The sequence below is a fragment of the Myxine glutinosa genome, chromosome 7 (assembly GCF_964187855.1).
Source record: "Myxine glutinosa chromosome 7, kmMyxGlut1.1, whole genome shotgun sequence".
In the NCBI taxonomy this organism is placed as follows: domain Eukaryota; kingdom Metazoa; phylum Chordata; class Myxini; order Myxiniformes; family Myxinidae; genus Myxine; species Myxine glutinosa.
Genome location: NC_136267.1, coordinates 127228782 through 127247047, shown reverse-complemented (window position 1 = coordinate 127247047; position 18266 = coordinate 127228782). Strand labels below are relative to the sequence as shown.

Here is an 18266-nt window from a genome sequence, read left to right as displayed (position 1 = left end):
GAGATGCGCCCCCAGCTTGAAGAAGAACCAGTCGCCACCTCCGAGCGCTGAGAGACCTCCCTGCATCTTTCGGACCGTGTGGATTCTGCCCCTGAGCCAAGGTGCACCTTGAGCCTCGACTACCTGCCCTTCCTTGCCATCAATCCCGGTGTGAGTCAGTCTTGTCCCGTTTATCTGTCGTCTGTCGGGGCTACTATAAGACCGTATTTAAGTGCCTACCTTCCTATGCTGTCTCTCTCGTCCTTGTAATCTAACGTTCCGAAATATTATAACCTCCTCCGGAGGTCTTGAGAACTGTACCCCTGGTGTCGTGTCATTTTAACCCAGCCGTTGTGTCCTTTCCTCAATTAATTTAGCGTAGCGCGACTCGGCCAACGTTCGAGTATAATCGGGTAAACTGTGCAGACGCGGTCATACCAAACCGCTCGGTAAACCAACATCCACAACCTGTCTGTAACAATATATATATATATATATATATATATATATATATATATACACATACATACATACATACATACATACATACATACATATATATGTATGTATATATAAAGAATAAAGATGACAAACTGGGCTCAAGGTGGGCGTTTTTGAGTAATGGCTTCCTTCTTGCCATCCTACCGTACAGGCAAGACTTGTGGAGTGCTGGGGTGGTGTTGTTGTCCTATGCACACAGTGACCAGTCTTTGCCACAAAGACCTGCAGCTCTTTCAAAGTTGATCTAGACAGGGCCTTAGTTGTACCAAGTTTACAAACTCATACATTAATGTTGGTGTGTTTTGGTGTCTTCAGCTGTCCAGACTTGCTCGGCGGATTCTTGTCCAGCACAAGCTGTTTGCCACATGAATCAACAGAAGAGTGCATATTGGTGTGAATGCCCAGTGGGTTACAACTTGACAGAGGGAGACTGCATATCGGGTAAGTGGAACTCCTTGTTTTGCTCTTTATACGAGATACTTGTTAAATTTTTCGGCAGATTTTCAGGATTTGTGATTGTTGGTGCACTGGTTTCTGACAGTCAGAAATGAAACATATACATCTGAGAATGAATCACATCATTGCAATGTGACGAGGATTCCAGGTTTGGATGTTGTTGCTGTGCTGTCATGTTAAACCAATTATTACAAAACTTGTTCGTCTCCAGATTGCATGTGCAGGAGCCGTTTCCAGGACGTGTTGGCACACGGTGTGTTCATGCATTCAAGGAGTCGTTCAAAAAGCTTTGATGTGTTGGAGGTTTGTAGATAGGTGAGGGTACGGGTTAATAAGTGAGAGGGATTGGGAACAATAAGGAACTCTGATGAAGGAGGAGGCCCGGTCTTATATGGGTTAATCCGCTTGGGGTATCACGAATGTTTGCATTTCTGTTGGACAGGTAACTCCATTTTGAATGTGTCTGATATTTCACAAGCGTTTCGTTTTGTGAAGCTCTGTCACTATCGAGAATAACCAACTAAAGCTCAGTAGGGAAACATTTTGCCAAGGCATAAAATAACAATTTGTAGTTGGGGGAATGCCAAAATTGTGAAAACTGGGGAATGGAAATGGAAAAGTATAAACAAGTGGATTATTTTTTTAAACCAGAAAAGGGAGGGACACTGTGTGGGGGAGGGGAGATTTTGTGCCTTTGCCCCATTTTTTGTAAGAAAATAATGTTGGGTTTCTTCTGCTTTTGCATTTTCCATTCTGCAGGTGATTACTTCGTCCAAACGAATTAATAAACCATCTATATATTAACATTAAAAAAATTGATTGGTGATTTAGTGGAACCAACTTTATTACAGATGTCAACAAAATATTTTGTGTGTTGAACTGATTTCTTTGTAATATTTCCCATTCGGTATAAATTTGATTTTTGATTTGAGAGTCATTGTCAGGATTGGTAGCTTACTTACTAAGTGGCCATATACTTACTACATATGCAAGAGAACTGGTAGTTGTATGTTAATCGTAAAGTACAGATACAAGTCAGGAGACGACGATGGTTCACGAGCGAGCGATATTCAATGACAAAGGACGGCCTATAACCGAAACAGGCCCGGACAGGCAAGGCCCGGAAATGTCAAAACGAACGTTACTGACCTTGAAATGAGATAGAAAATAATGTATAATCAGTTATGAGGTTAGTTAGCTACACAATACCGAAAATTCGGTTCGATTCCGACAACTTTGAAACTTTGACCTTTGTGACCTTCAAAGGTCAAAGGTCGAAGATTCTGAAATTTTTTGGAAAACTTGCATTTCATGATATATGTTATAATATAATATCATGTATGACATTTCACCCTATCAGGAAGCGAACAATGTAATAAAACCATCAAAAATCGACTTTTCTAAATTTCATGACCTTGTGACCTTGACCTTGGGGCGAAAATGAAAAATCAAGCTCCGTTGGGCTAGACACATGACATTGGCCGAACCAAATACCGAAACCCCTGTCAGATTCCACCAAACCCCTCAGAGAGGATGTAGCTTGAACTCGATTACCCCCTAAAAAGACATCTTTTTCAGGCGTCGCTCCGCCCACAATGGGCGCAATACGCCCACTCTAGGCAGGACACAACTAGATCATGATATCAACCTCCCACCCAAGTTTCATCAAGATCGGATGATATCATCGGGTAGTTATGCTGCGGACAGACAGACAGACAGACAGACACACACCCATGACGAATATAGTGGTCACTCTGTTTGATAACTCGTGAACCAATTATTCGTACTTTGGTTTCTGCTCCCAATAACTTTCTGCTTGTGTACCTCCACCATTAGCGAGACCACGGAATACTCGACAAACTACTAAAATTGCTACAAGCTACTACGTCACAAAATTGGAAGGGCTTTCTTCGAGACAGTGACAACAAAACAACTACTGTATTTCATTTCCTTGCTGACAATAGTTGGATTGTTAACTCCGAAAGTTGTCATGGTTACAAAGGGAGAAGACATCAGCAATTATGAGGTACTCCAGGAAAGTTCGGGGAAGTGGAAATCATCAGCAATTATGAGGTATTCCAGGAAAGTTTATATCCTTGCGGTCACTAAGAGGCCGATACCCGCATCTTTGTACATGCTAAGCATGCAGTATCAATGAGACATGTACATCTTCAATGAAACAAGACCCTTATCAAGGCCAATGAAGTCACCAAGAGGGGTTTCGAGAGGTAAGGTTTTCCGGTGCATGACAGAAGTGAGAGCCGAGGATCATTGGCATCTGAAGAGATCATGATGGTTTGAGTGTTTATGACAGCACTTGCTTTAGCCATAAAGGAGGTAAGTACGTCATGAATAAGCTGATGTTTCCCCCATCTGGTCGAACATTGAATCAATAAATACATCGGATGATTCAAATTTGTCTCTCCCACACTCCTCCAAAGTGAGATGCCTTAAGTGGGTTAAAAACTCATGTACAACCCTTTGTTGACAAGTATCTTGCTGTGAGAAGCTTGCCTCTTAGTTTTTGGCAAACGATGCATTAATTGATTACTCTTCTACCGAGGTCATCGGCTCTAAGTGACCGATAGCCTCCAGCGGCTAGCCAGTGCAGCTGCCAAGGTTGTGTGTCATCCTGGATGTTGTGCTTCCTGATGCAAGTGTTTAATGATCAGCTTGGAGACGTGACTGTCTTTCGGAAGGAGTACTGGGCGATGACCTCCAATTATTCAGGGGGTCAAATGCATATTTTGGTCTGACCTGGAAAGTGGTTCCAACGTTTTTTCTCTCTGTGTTTTCATGTTATATAGGTATTGTACTCTATGAAACTGCGTGATGGCATTCTCCCATCATTGAGCATTTTCATATAACAGGCTTTATACAATTGCGGCTATCGGGACGCAAAGCACTGGTTTTAGGGGGGGGGGGGGGGGGTGGTAAAACAGAAACACCCTTATATCTTTACAAGCATTCAAGCTAGGGTCTTGATTTTTTGCATATGGGTGTATCTTGACGATACCTATTCGTGGGTCAAAGGTCAGTCATAGGTCAAGGTCAAAGGTTAAATATCTGGGTCAAACGTGTACAACTCAGCATTGTTTATACACTGTTGTGGGAGCTGTGCTCACACGATAAAATCTGACAAAATGGACGACGCCAGGAATTAGGTTTCTCTGAGCTATTTATTCCCAGCTCACTCAAACGAACTCCAAAGCACTGAATCAGCCCATCGAACGGGCAGCAATATATATCAGAAACTCAACGCACAAAAGCCATGCCTCTCAGGCGGGGCGTGGTATGCAAATAGATAAGCCACGCCTCTCAACGGGGCGTGGTATGCAAGGCAAGCGTTCGCCCGGTAAAGGCAAGTCTCAACACGCCCGGGCGAGTCCAGACACGTGACCGCTCGCCGGTTGCGTCATCGGCCGGTGCAGGGTAATTGTGTCATGCTACCGGTAACCGCTACACGTGCCCCCCCAGAATTAACATGCACCGGGAGAGTCAGTTTGAGGGGGGTCTTGATGACCCGGCCGAAACGACCCCTGACGATCCGTGTGGGGGTGGTAGGTGGCAGGGCGGTGGATGGTCGGGCGGGGGGCCTGGTTGACGGGGGACGGCCCCGACGTGGAGGAAGGGCCAACCGTGGAGGTTGGTCGAGGTCCAAATGGGCCGGCTTGAGGCGGTCCATGGAGATGCGGTCCGCCTTGCCGCCGATGTCGATGGTGAAAGACTTGTCGTCCCTCTTCAGGACCCGGAAAGGTCCATCGTACGGTGGCCGGAGCGGTCCCCGGTGTGCGTCGTGCCGGATAAAAACGTACTCCACAGTGCGAAGTGCTGGGGGGACGTGGGGTTGGGGGCAGCCGTGGTGGGACGTGGGCAAGGGGGCAAATCTCCTGGTGGCCTCCTGGAGGACCGAGCGTTGGCGAGCCGCGGACCAGGGGCCGGTGGCGTCAGGGATGAATTCGCCCAGCACGCGCAGTGGCTGGCCGTAGACCAGCTCGGCGGTGGAAGCCTGGAGGTCCTCTTTAGGGGCCGTTGGGAGGCCCAATAGGACCCACGGGAGCCTGTCGGCCCAACCGTCATCCTGGAGGCTGGCCCTGAGAGCGGCCTTCATCGAGCGGTGGAACCGCTCGCACAAGCCGTTGGCTTGGGGGTGGTAGGCCGTGGTGCGGTGAAGCTTGACCCCCAAGGCCTGGGCGACCGCGTCCCAAAGCTCGGAGGTGAATTGCGGGCCTCTATCGGAGGAGATGTCCGAGGGGGCGCCGAAACGGGCAATCCAGGTGCCAATGAAGGCCTGCGCCACGTCGGCGGATGTTGTTGATGCCAGCGGGACGGCCTCCGGCCACCTGGTGGTCCTGTCCTCCATTGTGAGGAGGTGGGTGAAGCCCCGCGAGGAGGGAAGGGGTCCCACCAGGTCCACATTGACGTGGTCGAAGCGCTGCGCGGGCACGTCGAATGGTGCCAATGGGGCCTGGGTGTGCCGGTGGACCTTCGCGCGCTGGCAGGCGACACAGGCATTGGCCCAGTCGTGGACGTCTTTACGGAGCCCGTGCCAGACGAATTTCGCTGCCACGAGCTTCTGTGATGCTTTCCGGCCCGGGTGGGCAAGGCCGTGGAGGGCGTCAAAAATGTGCCGCCGCCATCCGGTGGGCACGATGGGGCGAGGTTGGCCCAGGGAGACGTCACACAGGAGAACTGTGCCTGTGTCCTCGAAGGGGACGTCGGCCAACCGCAGGCCTGTGTCCACTGTCCGGAGGGCTTGCACCATGGGGTCGGCGGACTGGTCGGCCGCCATGCGGCGAAGTCCACACCCAGGTGGACGGCGTTCGCGCCGGACCGGGAGAGGCAATTGGCCACAGTGTTGTCCTTGCCCGCGACGTGCCGGATGTCCGTCGTAAATTCGGACACGGCGGAGAGGTGGCGCTGCTGGCGGGCCGATCACGGCTCCGTAACCTTGGCCATCGTGAAGACCAGGGGTTTGTGGTCCACAAACGCCGTGAACGGGCGGCCCTCCAAAAGATGGCGGAAGTGGCGAACAGCCAGGTAAAGGCCGAGGAGCTCGCGGTCGAAAGCGCTATACTTGCGCTCGTTAGGGCGAAGCTGCCGGCTGAAGAAGGCCAGCGGTTGCCAAGCTCCGTTCACCCACTGTTCATGCACGGCGCCCACCGCGTAGTCGGAAGCGTCCGTGGTGAGGGCGATGGGTGCGTCGAGCGCCGGGTGCGCCAGCATGGTCGCGTTGTCGAGGGCCAGCTTAGCGCCCGTGAACGCCGCGTCCATCTCTGTGGTCCAGGCGACGACGTGCTTGGCCGGCTTGCCCTGGAGGGCTTCATACAGGGGGCGCATGAGTTGGGCGGCGCGAGGCACGAACCGGTGGTAGAAATTTACCATCCCCAAAAATTCCTGTAGGGCCTTGATGGAGCGAGGGCGCGGGAAACTTGTGACTGCCTCCACCTTGGTCGGCAGCGGGACGGCCCCGCGCTTCGTGATGTGGTGCCCCAGGAAGTCGACGGCCGTTACGCCAAACTGGCATTTTGCCAGTTTGATGATGAGGCCGTGCTGGCCGAGGCGCTTAAAAAGCGTGCGCAGGTGGACGAGGTGCTCCGCCCGGGAAGTGCTGGCGATGAGAATGTCATCCAGGTAGACGAACAGAAAGGTGAGATCGCGCAGCACACTGTCCATCAGCCGCTGGAAGGCCTGGGTCGCGTTCTTAAGGCCGAACGGCATTCGGAGGAACTCGAAGAGGCCAAAAGGTGTAATTACAGCTGTCTTCGGAACGTCGGCCGGCCGGACAGGTACCTGGTGGTAGCCCCGAATGAGGTCGACCTTGGAGAAGATCACCCGCCCCGCCAAACGGGTGGAAAAGTCCTGTATCTGTGGTATCGGGTACCGGTCGGGGGTGGTGGCGTCGTTGAGGTGGCGGTAATCGCCGCATGGTCGCCATCCGCCACCCGGTTTGGGCACGACGTGCAGGGGCGAGGCCCACGCGCTATTTGAGCGCCGCACAATTCCCAATCGCTCCAGCGCATCGAATTCCGCCTTCACTACGGCGAGTTTGGCCGGGTTGAGGCGGAGAGCCCTGGCGTAGACCGGTGGACCTGTGGTCGGGATGTGGTGTTCGACGCCGTGCTTGACGGCGACGGCCGAAAACGTCGGCTGCGTGAGGGCGGGAAATTCGGCGAGTAGGCGGGTGAAATCGTCCACGGCCGGGAGCGCGCAGGCTAGCTTGGTCGGAGTGGAGCCGCTCAATGAGCAAACGAGCGAGCTGAAGGTCTCCGCGTTGATGAGCCGACGCCGTTTGACGTCGACCAAAAGCCCATGCGCGCAAAGAAAATCTGCACCCAGCAAGGCCATGGGCACGTTCGCCGTGATGAAGTCCCACCTGAAGCGCTGGCCCCCCAAGCAGAATGCGACGCTGCTCGAACCGAAGGTGCGGATGGAGGAACCGTTTGCGGCGACCAAAGCGGGGCCGCATCGCACGGCCTGTTTGTCCTCCACCGAGGCGGGTATCACGCTCAGCTGAGCGCCGGTGTCACACAAAAAACGCCGCCCGGACTCCGTGTCCGTGATAAACAGAAGGCTGCCTGAATGGCCGACGCTCATGGCAGGCAGCTAGCGCCGGCCTGGTCGTTTCCCGACCCGCCAAAAGTGCGCGGTGGGCGGCACGTTCTGGCCTTCTGCCCGAACCTGGCGTGATAATAGCACATGGTCCGCTCTGGTGGAGGCTCCGGCGGTCGCGTCGGGTTCAGTCGACTGGACGTCGCGGCGGCTGCTGCTGCCAGTGGTGCTGACTCGGCCGGTGGAGGCGCCGGTCGTGGTGCGGGCATTGCCTCGGTTGGCCCAGGGTCCCAGGCGGCCGCTCCGACGTGTCGCCTGGCCGAGCAAAATTTATCGGCCTCCTTGGCCAGGGCGCGAGACTCCGTGATGGGCGAATTAGCCAAAGCTAACCGTACCTGCCCGGGTAGCCGCTGGAGGAACAGCTCGCGGTAGAGGAAGTCCGGGCTGTGGTCACCGAGAAGAGCAAGCATGTGGTCCATGCGCTCGGACGGACGGGCGTCGCCCAGCTCCGGGAGGTGTAGTAGTTGTCGTGCGCGTTCAGTCTCTGTGAGGAGTAGGTCTTTTAGCGCGCCGTATTTGTCGGCGTCCGGCGGGTGCTGTACGAAGCTCAGAACCCGGGAAGCGGAGGAGGCATTGAGCGCGGAGACCACGTGGTGGTACCACGTCGTGTCCTCCATAATGTTTCGCAGGGCGAATTGAGAATCCGCTTGAGCAAACCAAACGGCCGCGTGAGATTCCCAAAAGCCCGGGAGCTTCAAAGCTACAGCTGACTCCATCGCCGTGTTCGTAGAAAGGGGTCACCAATTGTGGGAGCTGTGCTCGCACGATAAAATCGGACAAAATGGACGACGCCAGGGATTCGGTTTCTCTGAGCTATTTATTCCCAGCTCACTCAAACAAACTCCAAAGCACTGAATCAGCCCATCGAACGGGCGGCAATATATATCAGAAACTCAACGCACAAAAGCCACGCCTCTCAGGCGGGGCGTGGTATGCAAATAGATAAGCCACGCCTCTGAACGGGGCGTGGTATGCAAGGCAAGCGTTCGCCCGGTAAAGGCAAGTCTCAACATGCCCGGGCGAGTCCGGACACGTGACCGCTCGCCGGTTGCGTCATCGGCCGGTGCAGGGTAATTGTGTCATGCTACCGGTAACCGCTACACTGTGATATATTTCTCAATATACTGAACCTGTATCCATTGTTATAACGTCTAACGTCTTGTTATAAGGTCCCATGAGCTCATTACTGAATGAAGAAATGCTGGACTACATAATATTTATTGAGTTCTTTATGATTTTATGTTCAAAGATTACATCAAATATGGTTACGTAAATGATCCCTCATTTACCCTCAAACACAAGTTTACCCTCATTCTGTTTATCTGATTGACTGGGATCAGTAGTATCCTACCTTCCAGACTTGAAAATCTTTACCTTAATGATTAACGTTGCAACTGCCCGTCTGAGAAATGTCTAGGTGGAGAAGTGTGAGAAGCATTCACACCCTAAATCTTGTCATTTTCTCTGGAAGTCGAGCAGTCTGGGTTGTCAGTGACATTTGTGGAGCGATAAGGGGTTGTTTGTGCACTTCCAGATCTTCTTCTTCGCATGGAAACTTTTGATTCAGAGATATTTTCACAATCTGTATTGGAGAAGTGTCTGGCTGCCGAAGAAACTTCGGTCCTGTGAAGTAGAAGGTTCTTCCGAGCTGGCTAGCTGGTATTGAGCATGAAACAAAGGCAGCAGGGTTCTCATCTGTGGGGTGGGTGACACCATTGACTGGGAGTAGATACATTGTGTATCTTATGAACTTGATTTGCTACGTACATGTTGAAGCATTTGGAATTATTGAAATGTAGCCGAGGACTACCGTGCTGTCTGTGGATTAGGTCAGGAGGTTCCTTTCTATTCTATAGGTTCCTTTCTCATCTCAGCCAAATTTGATTGTTGACGGAGTATAACTTTGCCTTCATTGATGACGGACAGGGGCTGCAAGGTATATTGGGTTGTAAATTGAGCTTGGAACCGACAGAGCCCCCCACCCTGAGAAAGGTTTGACCTGTAGGCTCACTTGGAAGATGAAGGCGTCCTGGTTGAGGTTCAGGCTCTTCAGTTATTTTTCTCTCACCTCGTCTGGAAGAGCGTTCATTTGCTGTTGGAGGCAAATGTTGTGTAAGTGTTTGATGATATTTACCATATGGCACAGCCTTCTCAGTCACCAGATCTGAACCCAATTAAGCATTTATGGAATATTCTGGAACGACACCTGAGACAGTGTTTTCCACCATCATCAAACAGGTGTGAGTTGATTGAGTTTCTCATGGAAGAATGGAGCCGCATCCCTCCTGCGGAATTCCAGACACTGGTGGACTCTATGCCACGGTGCATGCAGGCCGTACTGGCCACACATGGTGGCCCAATGCCATATTACGTGACTTTACATTGTTTTTTCCATTTTTCTGTCCACTTCCTGTAGGTCCGGAGATGGGATCTCACTCCTATCACCGGGGATGTGATGATCCTCAGTGATCGTCGGCAGTCATTCCATTTTCCCATCATGGGCCTCCACTATCAGGCCATTTGCATGTTTTCCATTGGCTGACATTACGTCCACCACACATGGGGAACTTGTATGGTAATGTCGGACCAGGGAGATCTAGTGAATTAAATAGTTCTGGATCTGCCAGATAGGCATTAGACTGGTCATCACATACTGCATACCCGTAGACGGAGTTCGAGGGACAATCTTGGTGATAGATCCTGCATAACACAATCTTGAAACAAGAAAAAGAGCCATCAGGGATTGCAAACCCTCGCCAGGATGTATTTTCAGTGGTTCTTAAGGCTTTTGTGTTAAAACAAATATGGCGGCCGAACCACGTGACCGATGACGTCATCATTCTTTTGTTTCAGCACCAGTTTATGCCGACATGGCGCTCAAGAAATTGCATCTTGATTGGATGAAGTTTTGTACTTGTTGAATTATGACGTCATAATGGAGGCCTTGGGCCTAGAGAGTTAAAAATTGGGCACAGTCTATTCATGGGCAAGACAAATATGTGTGTGAAGTTTGGCGATGCTATGTGCAACGATGTAGATGAAGTACTGCACACAAACAAACAGACAGACAGATAGATAGATAGACAGACAGACAGACCAACCAACCAACATACTTGCCGGAATCTTTTCCGGCAAGTAACAAACAAACGGACTCAAATGCAATACGCTCTCCTCTGGCGAGGGTAACAAGATTGTGCTCAGGGACATCTCAAATGCCTGGTGAATTTTGTGTTCTCCTCCGTGGTTTTGGAATTTTCCACGTTTGTCATTCTGGGTCTCCCCACCATAACTAACAATACCCACCATCACCTCCCCTCCTCCGTCCCCCAAGAACCATCACCCGCACTATACCCACCAATATCCCACACCCTCCCCGGCCCCCTCCACAATCTCCCCATCAACTGTCACCCGAGCTAACAATACCCACCACCACCGCACACCCTCCCCAGCCCCCTCCACAATCCCCCATCAACTGTCACCCGAGCTAACAATACCCACCACCACCGCACACCCTCCCTCGACCCCCTCCACAATTCCCCATCGACCGTGTGCCTGGGCGGTGTAAGTGGTGAATCTGTTCTGCGTCATGTCCATGCTGTATTTATTCTGAAGTAAAATATAACAGATTTTATTTATCAATTAATACAAAATCATTGATGAACCGTCAATTGAACGGAAAAACAAAACATACCAATCTGAAGTGAACATTCGACCGGCGTTTTCGACCTTCGACCTTCGACCTTCACTGACGCCATCTTCGTCTGAATCGCCCGAACAAGGTTCAAAATGTTTCGAAGCTACAATTCCTCCGAAAGAGTTTCCATCACTAATTTTGTCTTCAATAGTTTCTTCACAATCCCACTGTCACTGATCAGTTTCACCATATTGAGAACCTTCAGATTTTCTAATGACTGTGGAATCAGTATCGGAATCCGAGCTCGACATGCACTTTCTATGTAAACCGCCATCTCGATCAAGGTAAGAGCATCATGGTGTGACGTCATTGACGAACTCGAAAATCGATGCTCAAACAGCTCAAGGGATTTTTTTTTGACACTTTCTGATTGGCAAAAAGTTTAAAAAAAATAAAAACTACCCTTATAATTAGACCGTGATTAATGATTTTTAATGCTTTTCAGAAAAAAGAAATTGCGTTTGTGTTCCCCTTTATGGGGTGCGGCTGAAATTTGTCAGTGAAGGTCGAAAAGTAATGTCGGTTGACCTAATAAAGCGTGTTAGACACCCGTGACACGTATCGTCTCAACATCAATGTTGTACATGGTGTAAGAACGCATAGATAGATCGCTAGATGATGTCATCATTATAGTTGTCGCTTTGTTTGAAGGAAAAGATCGAGCTAGACGAGGGAGTGGGGACATAGCCGACGAGTGAGGGTGCTTCTGGTTCTTCCGGTATTGCGTATTTCGGCTCACTGCCTCTAGTGGATATTGAGCATGGAGTTAGTGGACCAGTGGGTTGACCTCTATCCCCTCGGGGGGCTTGAGTCGGGGGTGATAATGCAATGGAAGGTGGTGACAGTGGGCCCACAATGTCGACAAGGACGTAGTCAAATCTGGTGATAGGCCTTCACCAAATCGATCTTTCAACACATCATGGCCTCTGCCAGCGTCGAGGAGAAATCGTGGATGTGTGGGCGAGGGTATGGGTCAGAGACGATGGCGTCGTTGAGCTTGTGGTAACCGTCGCACGCATGGACGCCACCTACCATTCTTCTTCAGATGTGCAATATATATATATAACCACCTTTAGAGGCCATTTTTCCCCGCAACGCGGGGGTTGGCCTTTTTCGGGCACCGTGGTTGTTGTTGTTTTTCGGTCCCCTTTTTGAAGCAATGTTTTACGGCCGGATGCCCTTCCTGACGCCAACCCTTTTTGCCGCCTTTAACGACAAACAGGGAATTACCAGTGAACTGGTACTCAATTAGCCGACCTCGGAAGGATGACAGGCTGAGTCAACCCCCCTGGCGTTAATTCAGCGATCGACCGGGATTCGAACCCAGGATCCTAGCATCCTAAGCCGGCACCCTAGCCGCTAGCCCAACACCCAACACCAGCGATGCAATGGCATCGCGTAATCGCTGGACGAACACCGGACAATCCCAGGTTGGAGGAGGGTGTTGTAGTTGGCTTTGGCGGTCACGAGGCGTGTTGGGCACAAACGACGAGCATTGGCAAACACAGCTGGTCCATTTGGTCTTGATATGATGTTGTACATGGTATAAGAACGCCAATGTTTGGTCCTTATAAACCGTTACCTGGAGGTGTGCGACTATAGGAAACAGTGTCCCAGACCAATTCATGAGCACTACAAATGGAATACACATTTAATGTAGTAAAACAGACCATGATGAAGATTAACCAAAGCTATTTGTCTTTTTCTGATGATGTGCTTACAGTGAAGGCATTTACAAGTATGCTGCATTGGGATGACATCTTTACCTCTCAAATGAATGACAAGACATCAAAAGATTTTAAAAGAATTGAAAATGAAACAAAGACCGAGGTAGGGTTTCCTTTTTCTTATTTACTTCTCATGTTGTACCTTGGCTTGCCAAGTCAACATAGAGGCTGTTTGTGCACTGTTCAGGAACAAGCATAAGAAAAGGAAAAAAGTTTGGATTCTATTTGTGAATGAAAAAAGTTTCATACGAGTGTAGCTTGAGCATTACAGAATTATAGTGTAATGAATCACAAGTCTGTATCACATCTTTAACGATATTTTACAGTGATTGGATGGTGTTCAATCCTCACACTCCTCTCCAATACCTCCTCACACTCCTCTCCAATACCTCTTCACACTCCTCTCCAATACCTCCTCACACTCCTCTCCAACACCTCCTCACACTCCTCTCCAACACCTCCTCACACTCCTCTCCAACACCTCCTCACTCCTCTCCAATACCTCCTCACACTCCTCTCCAATACCTCCTCACACTCCTCTCCAATACCTCCTCACACTCCTCTCCAATACCTCCTCACACTCCTCTCCAATACCTACTCACACTCCTCTCCAATACCTACTCACACTCCTCTCCAATACCTACTCACACTCCTTTCCAATACCTACTCGCACTCCTCTCCAATACCTCCTCGCACTCCTCTCCAATACCTCCTCGCACTCCTCTCCATTACCTCCTCGCACTGCTCTCCAATACCTCCTCACACTCCTCTCCAATACCTCCTCACACTCCTCTCCAATACCTCCTCGCACTCCTCTCCAATACCTCCTCACACTCCTCTACAACCCCTCACACTCCTCTACAACCCCTCACACTCCTCTACAACCCCTCACACTCCTCACCAACCCCTCACACTCCTCACCAACCGAGTTGTTAGCATATTGTACTGTTAACTACATTGTTCATTATCATTATCCTTGGGAGTTCTTACAGATGCCTCTCACCGAAGGATGATAAAAACGTTTCTTTAGCCCATTCCCTGCACAAGAGACGGAGTTTTGTAATCAAGTGTGTGTGTGTGTGTGTATGTTTGTCGTGTGTGTGTGTGTCTGTGTGTGTGTGTGTGTGTATGTTTGTCGTGTGTGTGTGTGTGTCTGTGTGTGTGTGTCCGTGTGTGTCTGTCCGTGTGTGTCTGTCCGTGTGTGTGTGTCCGTGTGTGTGTGTCCGTGTGTGTGTGTATGTGTGTGTGTATGTATGTGTGTGTGTGTGTGTGTGTGTGTGTGTGTGTGTGTCCGTGTGTACATGTTCGTGCCGTAGTTTTTTTTACCATTTGAGTTTTGTCATCAAATTTTGACCAAAACATTATTATGAGAACATGGAGAAGACAAATTAATAATTTGGTCAAAAGATTAAGTAAGGTCAGCGTCACATAAAATCATCAATTTTCATCGAATTGACCTCAAATTTAAATTTACCATTTGGGTTTTGTCTTCAACTTTTCAACAAAGTTTTACTATGACAATATTAGGAAGGCAAATTAATAATTTGGTCAAAAGGTCAAAGGTCAGCGTCACATAAAATCATCAATTTTCATCGAATTGACCTCAAATTTAAATTTACCATTTGGGTTTTGTCTTCAACTTTTCAACAAAGCTTTACTATGACAATATTAGGAAGGCAAATTAATAATTTGGTCAAAAGGTCAAAGGTCAGCGTCACGTAAAATCTTCAATTTTCATCAGATTAACCTGAAATTTTAAGAATTTACATTTTGGGTCACTGAATTGGTGCACCAATCAAAAGCTACAAGCATAGTGTCGACAGCTCGCTAGGTTCGTGTAAATAGCTCACTTGGTTAGTGTAGATAGCTCGCTAGGTTAGTGTAGATAGCTCGCTAGGTTAGTGTAGACAGCTCGCTAGGTTAGTGTAGATAGCTCGACAGGTTAGCATAGATAGCTCGCTCGGTTAGCATAGATAGCTCGCTGGGTTAGCATAGATAGCTCGCTAGGTTAGCATAGATAGATCGCTAGGTTAGTTTGGACAGCTCACTAGGTTAGTGTCGATAGCTGGACAGGTTAGTGTAGACAGCTCGACAGGTTAGCATAGATAGCTCGCTAGGTTAGCATAGATAGCTCGCTAGATTAGTGTAGACAGCTCGCTAGGTTAGCATAGATAGATAGCTCGCTCGGTTGGTGTGGACAGCTTGCTCGGTTGGCATAGATAGCTCGCTAGGTTCGTGTGGATAGCTCGCTAGGTTAGTGTAGATAGCTTGCTAGATTAGTGTAGACAGCTCGCTTGGTTAGTGTAGACAGCTCGCTGGGTTAGTTTGGACAGCTCGCGAGGTTAATTTGGACAGCTCGCTAGGTTAGCATAGATAGCTCGCTCGATTAGTGTAGACAGCTCGCCTGGTTAGTGTAGACAGCTCGCTGGATTAGTTTGGACAGCTCGCGAAGTTAGTTTGAACAGCTCGCTAGGTTAGTGTAGACAGCTCACTAGGTTAGCATAGATAGCTCGCTAGATTAGTGTAGACAGCTCGCTAGGTTAGCATAGATATCTCGCTAGGTTAGTGTAGACAGCTCGCTAGGTTAGTGTCGGTAGCTCGCTAGGTTAGCATAGATAGCTCACTAGATTCGTGTGGACAGCTCGCTAGGTTAGTTTGGACAGCTTGCTAGGTTAGTTTGGACAGCTTGCTCGGTTAGTGTAGCAAGCTCGCTAATTAGTGTTGACAGCTCGCTAGGTTAGCATAGATAGCTCGCTAGATTAGTGTAGATAGCTCGCTTGGTTAGTGAAGACAGCTCGCTTGGTTAGTGAAGACAGCTCGCTAGGTTAGCATAAATAGCTCGCTAGGTTAGTGTGGCTAGCTCGCTAGGTTAGTACAGATAGCTCGCTAGATTAGTGTAGACAGCTCGCTAGGTTAGTGTACATAGCTTGCTTGGTTAGTGTAGATAGCTCGCAAGGGTAGTGTAAAAAGCTCGATAGGTTAGCATAGATAGCTCGCTAGGTTAGCATAGATAGCTCGCTAGGTTACTGTAGACAGCTCGCTCAGTGCAGATAGCTCGCTAGGTTAGTGTCGACAGCTCGCTAGGTTAGTGTAGACAGCTCACTGGGTTAGTTTGGACAGCTCACTGGGTTAGTGTAGATAGCTCGCTAGGTTAATGTAGACAGCTCGATAGGTTAGCATAGATAGCTTGCTGGGTTAGCATAGATAGCTCGCTAGGTTAGTGTAGTCAGCTCGCTAGGTTAGTGTCGACAGCTCGCTCGGTTAATGTAGATAGCTCACTCGGTTCGTGTAGACAGCTCGCTAGGTTAGTGTAGACAGCTCGCTAGGTTCGTTTGGACAGCTCGCTAGGTTAGCATAGATAGCTCGTTCGGTGACTGTAGTCAGCTCGCTAGGTTAGTGTAGACAGCTCGCTCAGTTAGTGCTGATAGCTCGCTAGGTGAGTGTCGACAGCTCGCTAGGTTAGTGTAGACAGCTCACTGGGTTAGTTTGGACAGCTCGCTGGGTTAGTGTAGATTGCTTGCTAGGTTAGTGTAGACAGCTCGCTAGGTTAGCATAGATAGCTCGCTAGGTTAGTTTGGACAGCTCGCTCGGTTATTAAAGATAGCTCGCTAGGTTCGTGGAGCCAGCTCGCTAGGTTAGTGTAGATAGCTTGCTATGTTAGTTTGGACAGCTCACTAGCTTCGTGTTGACAGCTCGCTAGGTTAGTGTAGATAGCTCACTTGGTTAGTGTAGATAGCTCACTTGGTTAGTGTAAATAGCTCGCTATGTTAGTGTAGATAGCTCGCTAGGTTAGTGTAGAAAGCTAGACAGGTTAGCATAGATAGCTCGCTAGGTTAGCATAGATAGCTCGCTAGGTTAGCATAGATAGCTCGCTAGGTTAGTGTAGTCAGCTCGCTACTTTAGTGCAGACAGCTCGCTCGGTTAGTGTCGATAGCTCGCTAGGTTAGTGTAGACAGCTCGCTAGGTTAGTTTGGACAGCTCGCTAGGTTAGTGTAGCTAGCTCGCTAGGTTCGTGTAGACAGCTCGCTAGGTTAGTGTAGATAGCTCGCTAGGTTAGTGAAGACAGCTCGCTGGGTTCGTGTAGACAGCTCGCTAGGTTAGCATAGATACCTCGCTAGGTTCGTTTGGACAGCTCGCTAGGGTAGTGTAGACAGCTCGCTAGGTTAGTGTAGACATATCGCTAGGTTAGTGTAGATAGCTTGCTCGGTTAGTGGAGATAGCTCGCTAGGTTCGTGGAGACAGCTCGCTAGGTTAATGTAGATAGCTCGCTAGGTTAGTTTGGATACCTCGCTAGGTTAGTGTAAACAGCTCGCGAGGTTAGTGTTGTTTTTTTTTTGTTTTTTTTTGTATACTGAATCGAGGCTCGTGAAAGAGCTAACATTTATTTCACAAACAAATCAACCAGACAAACAAAATATACAAAAAGAGTGAGCGGAAGACAAGATGGGGAGAGAAGGGGAAGCACACAACCACAACATTTGAGAGCAGGGAGAAGTGTGGGAGGGAGAGGGCTTGGGGGCAGGAGGCGTGGGAAGGGGAGGGGGGGGTGGGGGGGGGAGAGGTATAAAACACAAGGGGACCGAAATTAGCGGGGGTAGAAAAGATCAAGGTTTTGGATGGGGGAGGATAAGAGATGGTGGTGAACAGCTGTTTTAAAGACCTGGAGGATGGAGTGGGATTGAAGAGAGTGAGGGAGTTTGTTCCAGAGGCGGGAGAAAAGAGGAGTGAAGGTGAGCAGAAAGTCTTGATTTTGGCAGTTTAACCATAAGAGGGTTGCAGGCAGATCTTGTGCGACCTGTAGGAATATTTGGGGGACAGAGCCCAGAGAGGGCTGGGGGGGCAAGGCCAGAGAGGAGTCGGTAGAAGACGGAAAGACCACCAACCTGCCTGCGGTGAGTAAGTGAAAGGCCCTTGGAGTTAGCTTCATCGCGGGAGATTCCAATGATTCTGAACGCTTTGGTTTCAACAGCGTGAAGACGGGCTAGGTGTGAGGCAGGAGCACCAGACCAGAGGGGAGAGCAGTATTCCATAGAGCTGCGGATGAAAGCCTTGTATGTGGTGAGGAGCTCAGGTGTGCCAAGGAAGGACTTCGCACGACGGAGGATGCCCAGTCGGCGACTGGCTTTGGAGGCCAGATTTGAAATGTGGTTTTCCCAGGAAAGATCATCGCAAATAGTGAGACCCAAAAGCTTGAGTGACAGAACTTCTTGGAGAGGATTATTCAGAAAGTGGATGGGAGGGTTTTCCAGTCGGTCTTTTCGGAGAGACATCGTAAGAGTGTGAGATTTATCAGGATT

At 49.5% G+C, this 18266-nt stretch overlaps 1 protein-coding gene across 4 annotated transcripts in view; it reads left to right on the top strand.

Moving 5' to 3' along the window:
- Positions 1–18266, top strand: part of LOC137412163 (protein HEG homolog 1) — a 165482-nt gene that overhangs the window by 43458 nt on the left and 103758 nt on the right. For 2 of the 4 annotated variants that reach the window (XM_078782288.1, XM_078782290.1), the window contains exons 4-5: positions 829–921; positions 12966–13072. In XM_078782288.1, coding sequence (XP_078638414.1) covers positions 829–921; positions 12966–13072 — 200 coding nt within the window. Of the gene's footprint in view, positions 1–795; positions 922–12965; positions 13073–18266 lie in introns of all 4 variants that reach the window. The other 2 variants (XM_078782289.1, XM_078782287.1) reach the window with 1 other exon arrangement.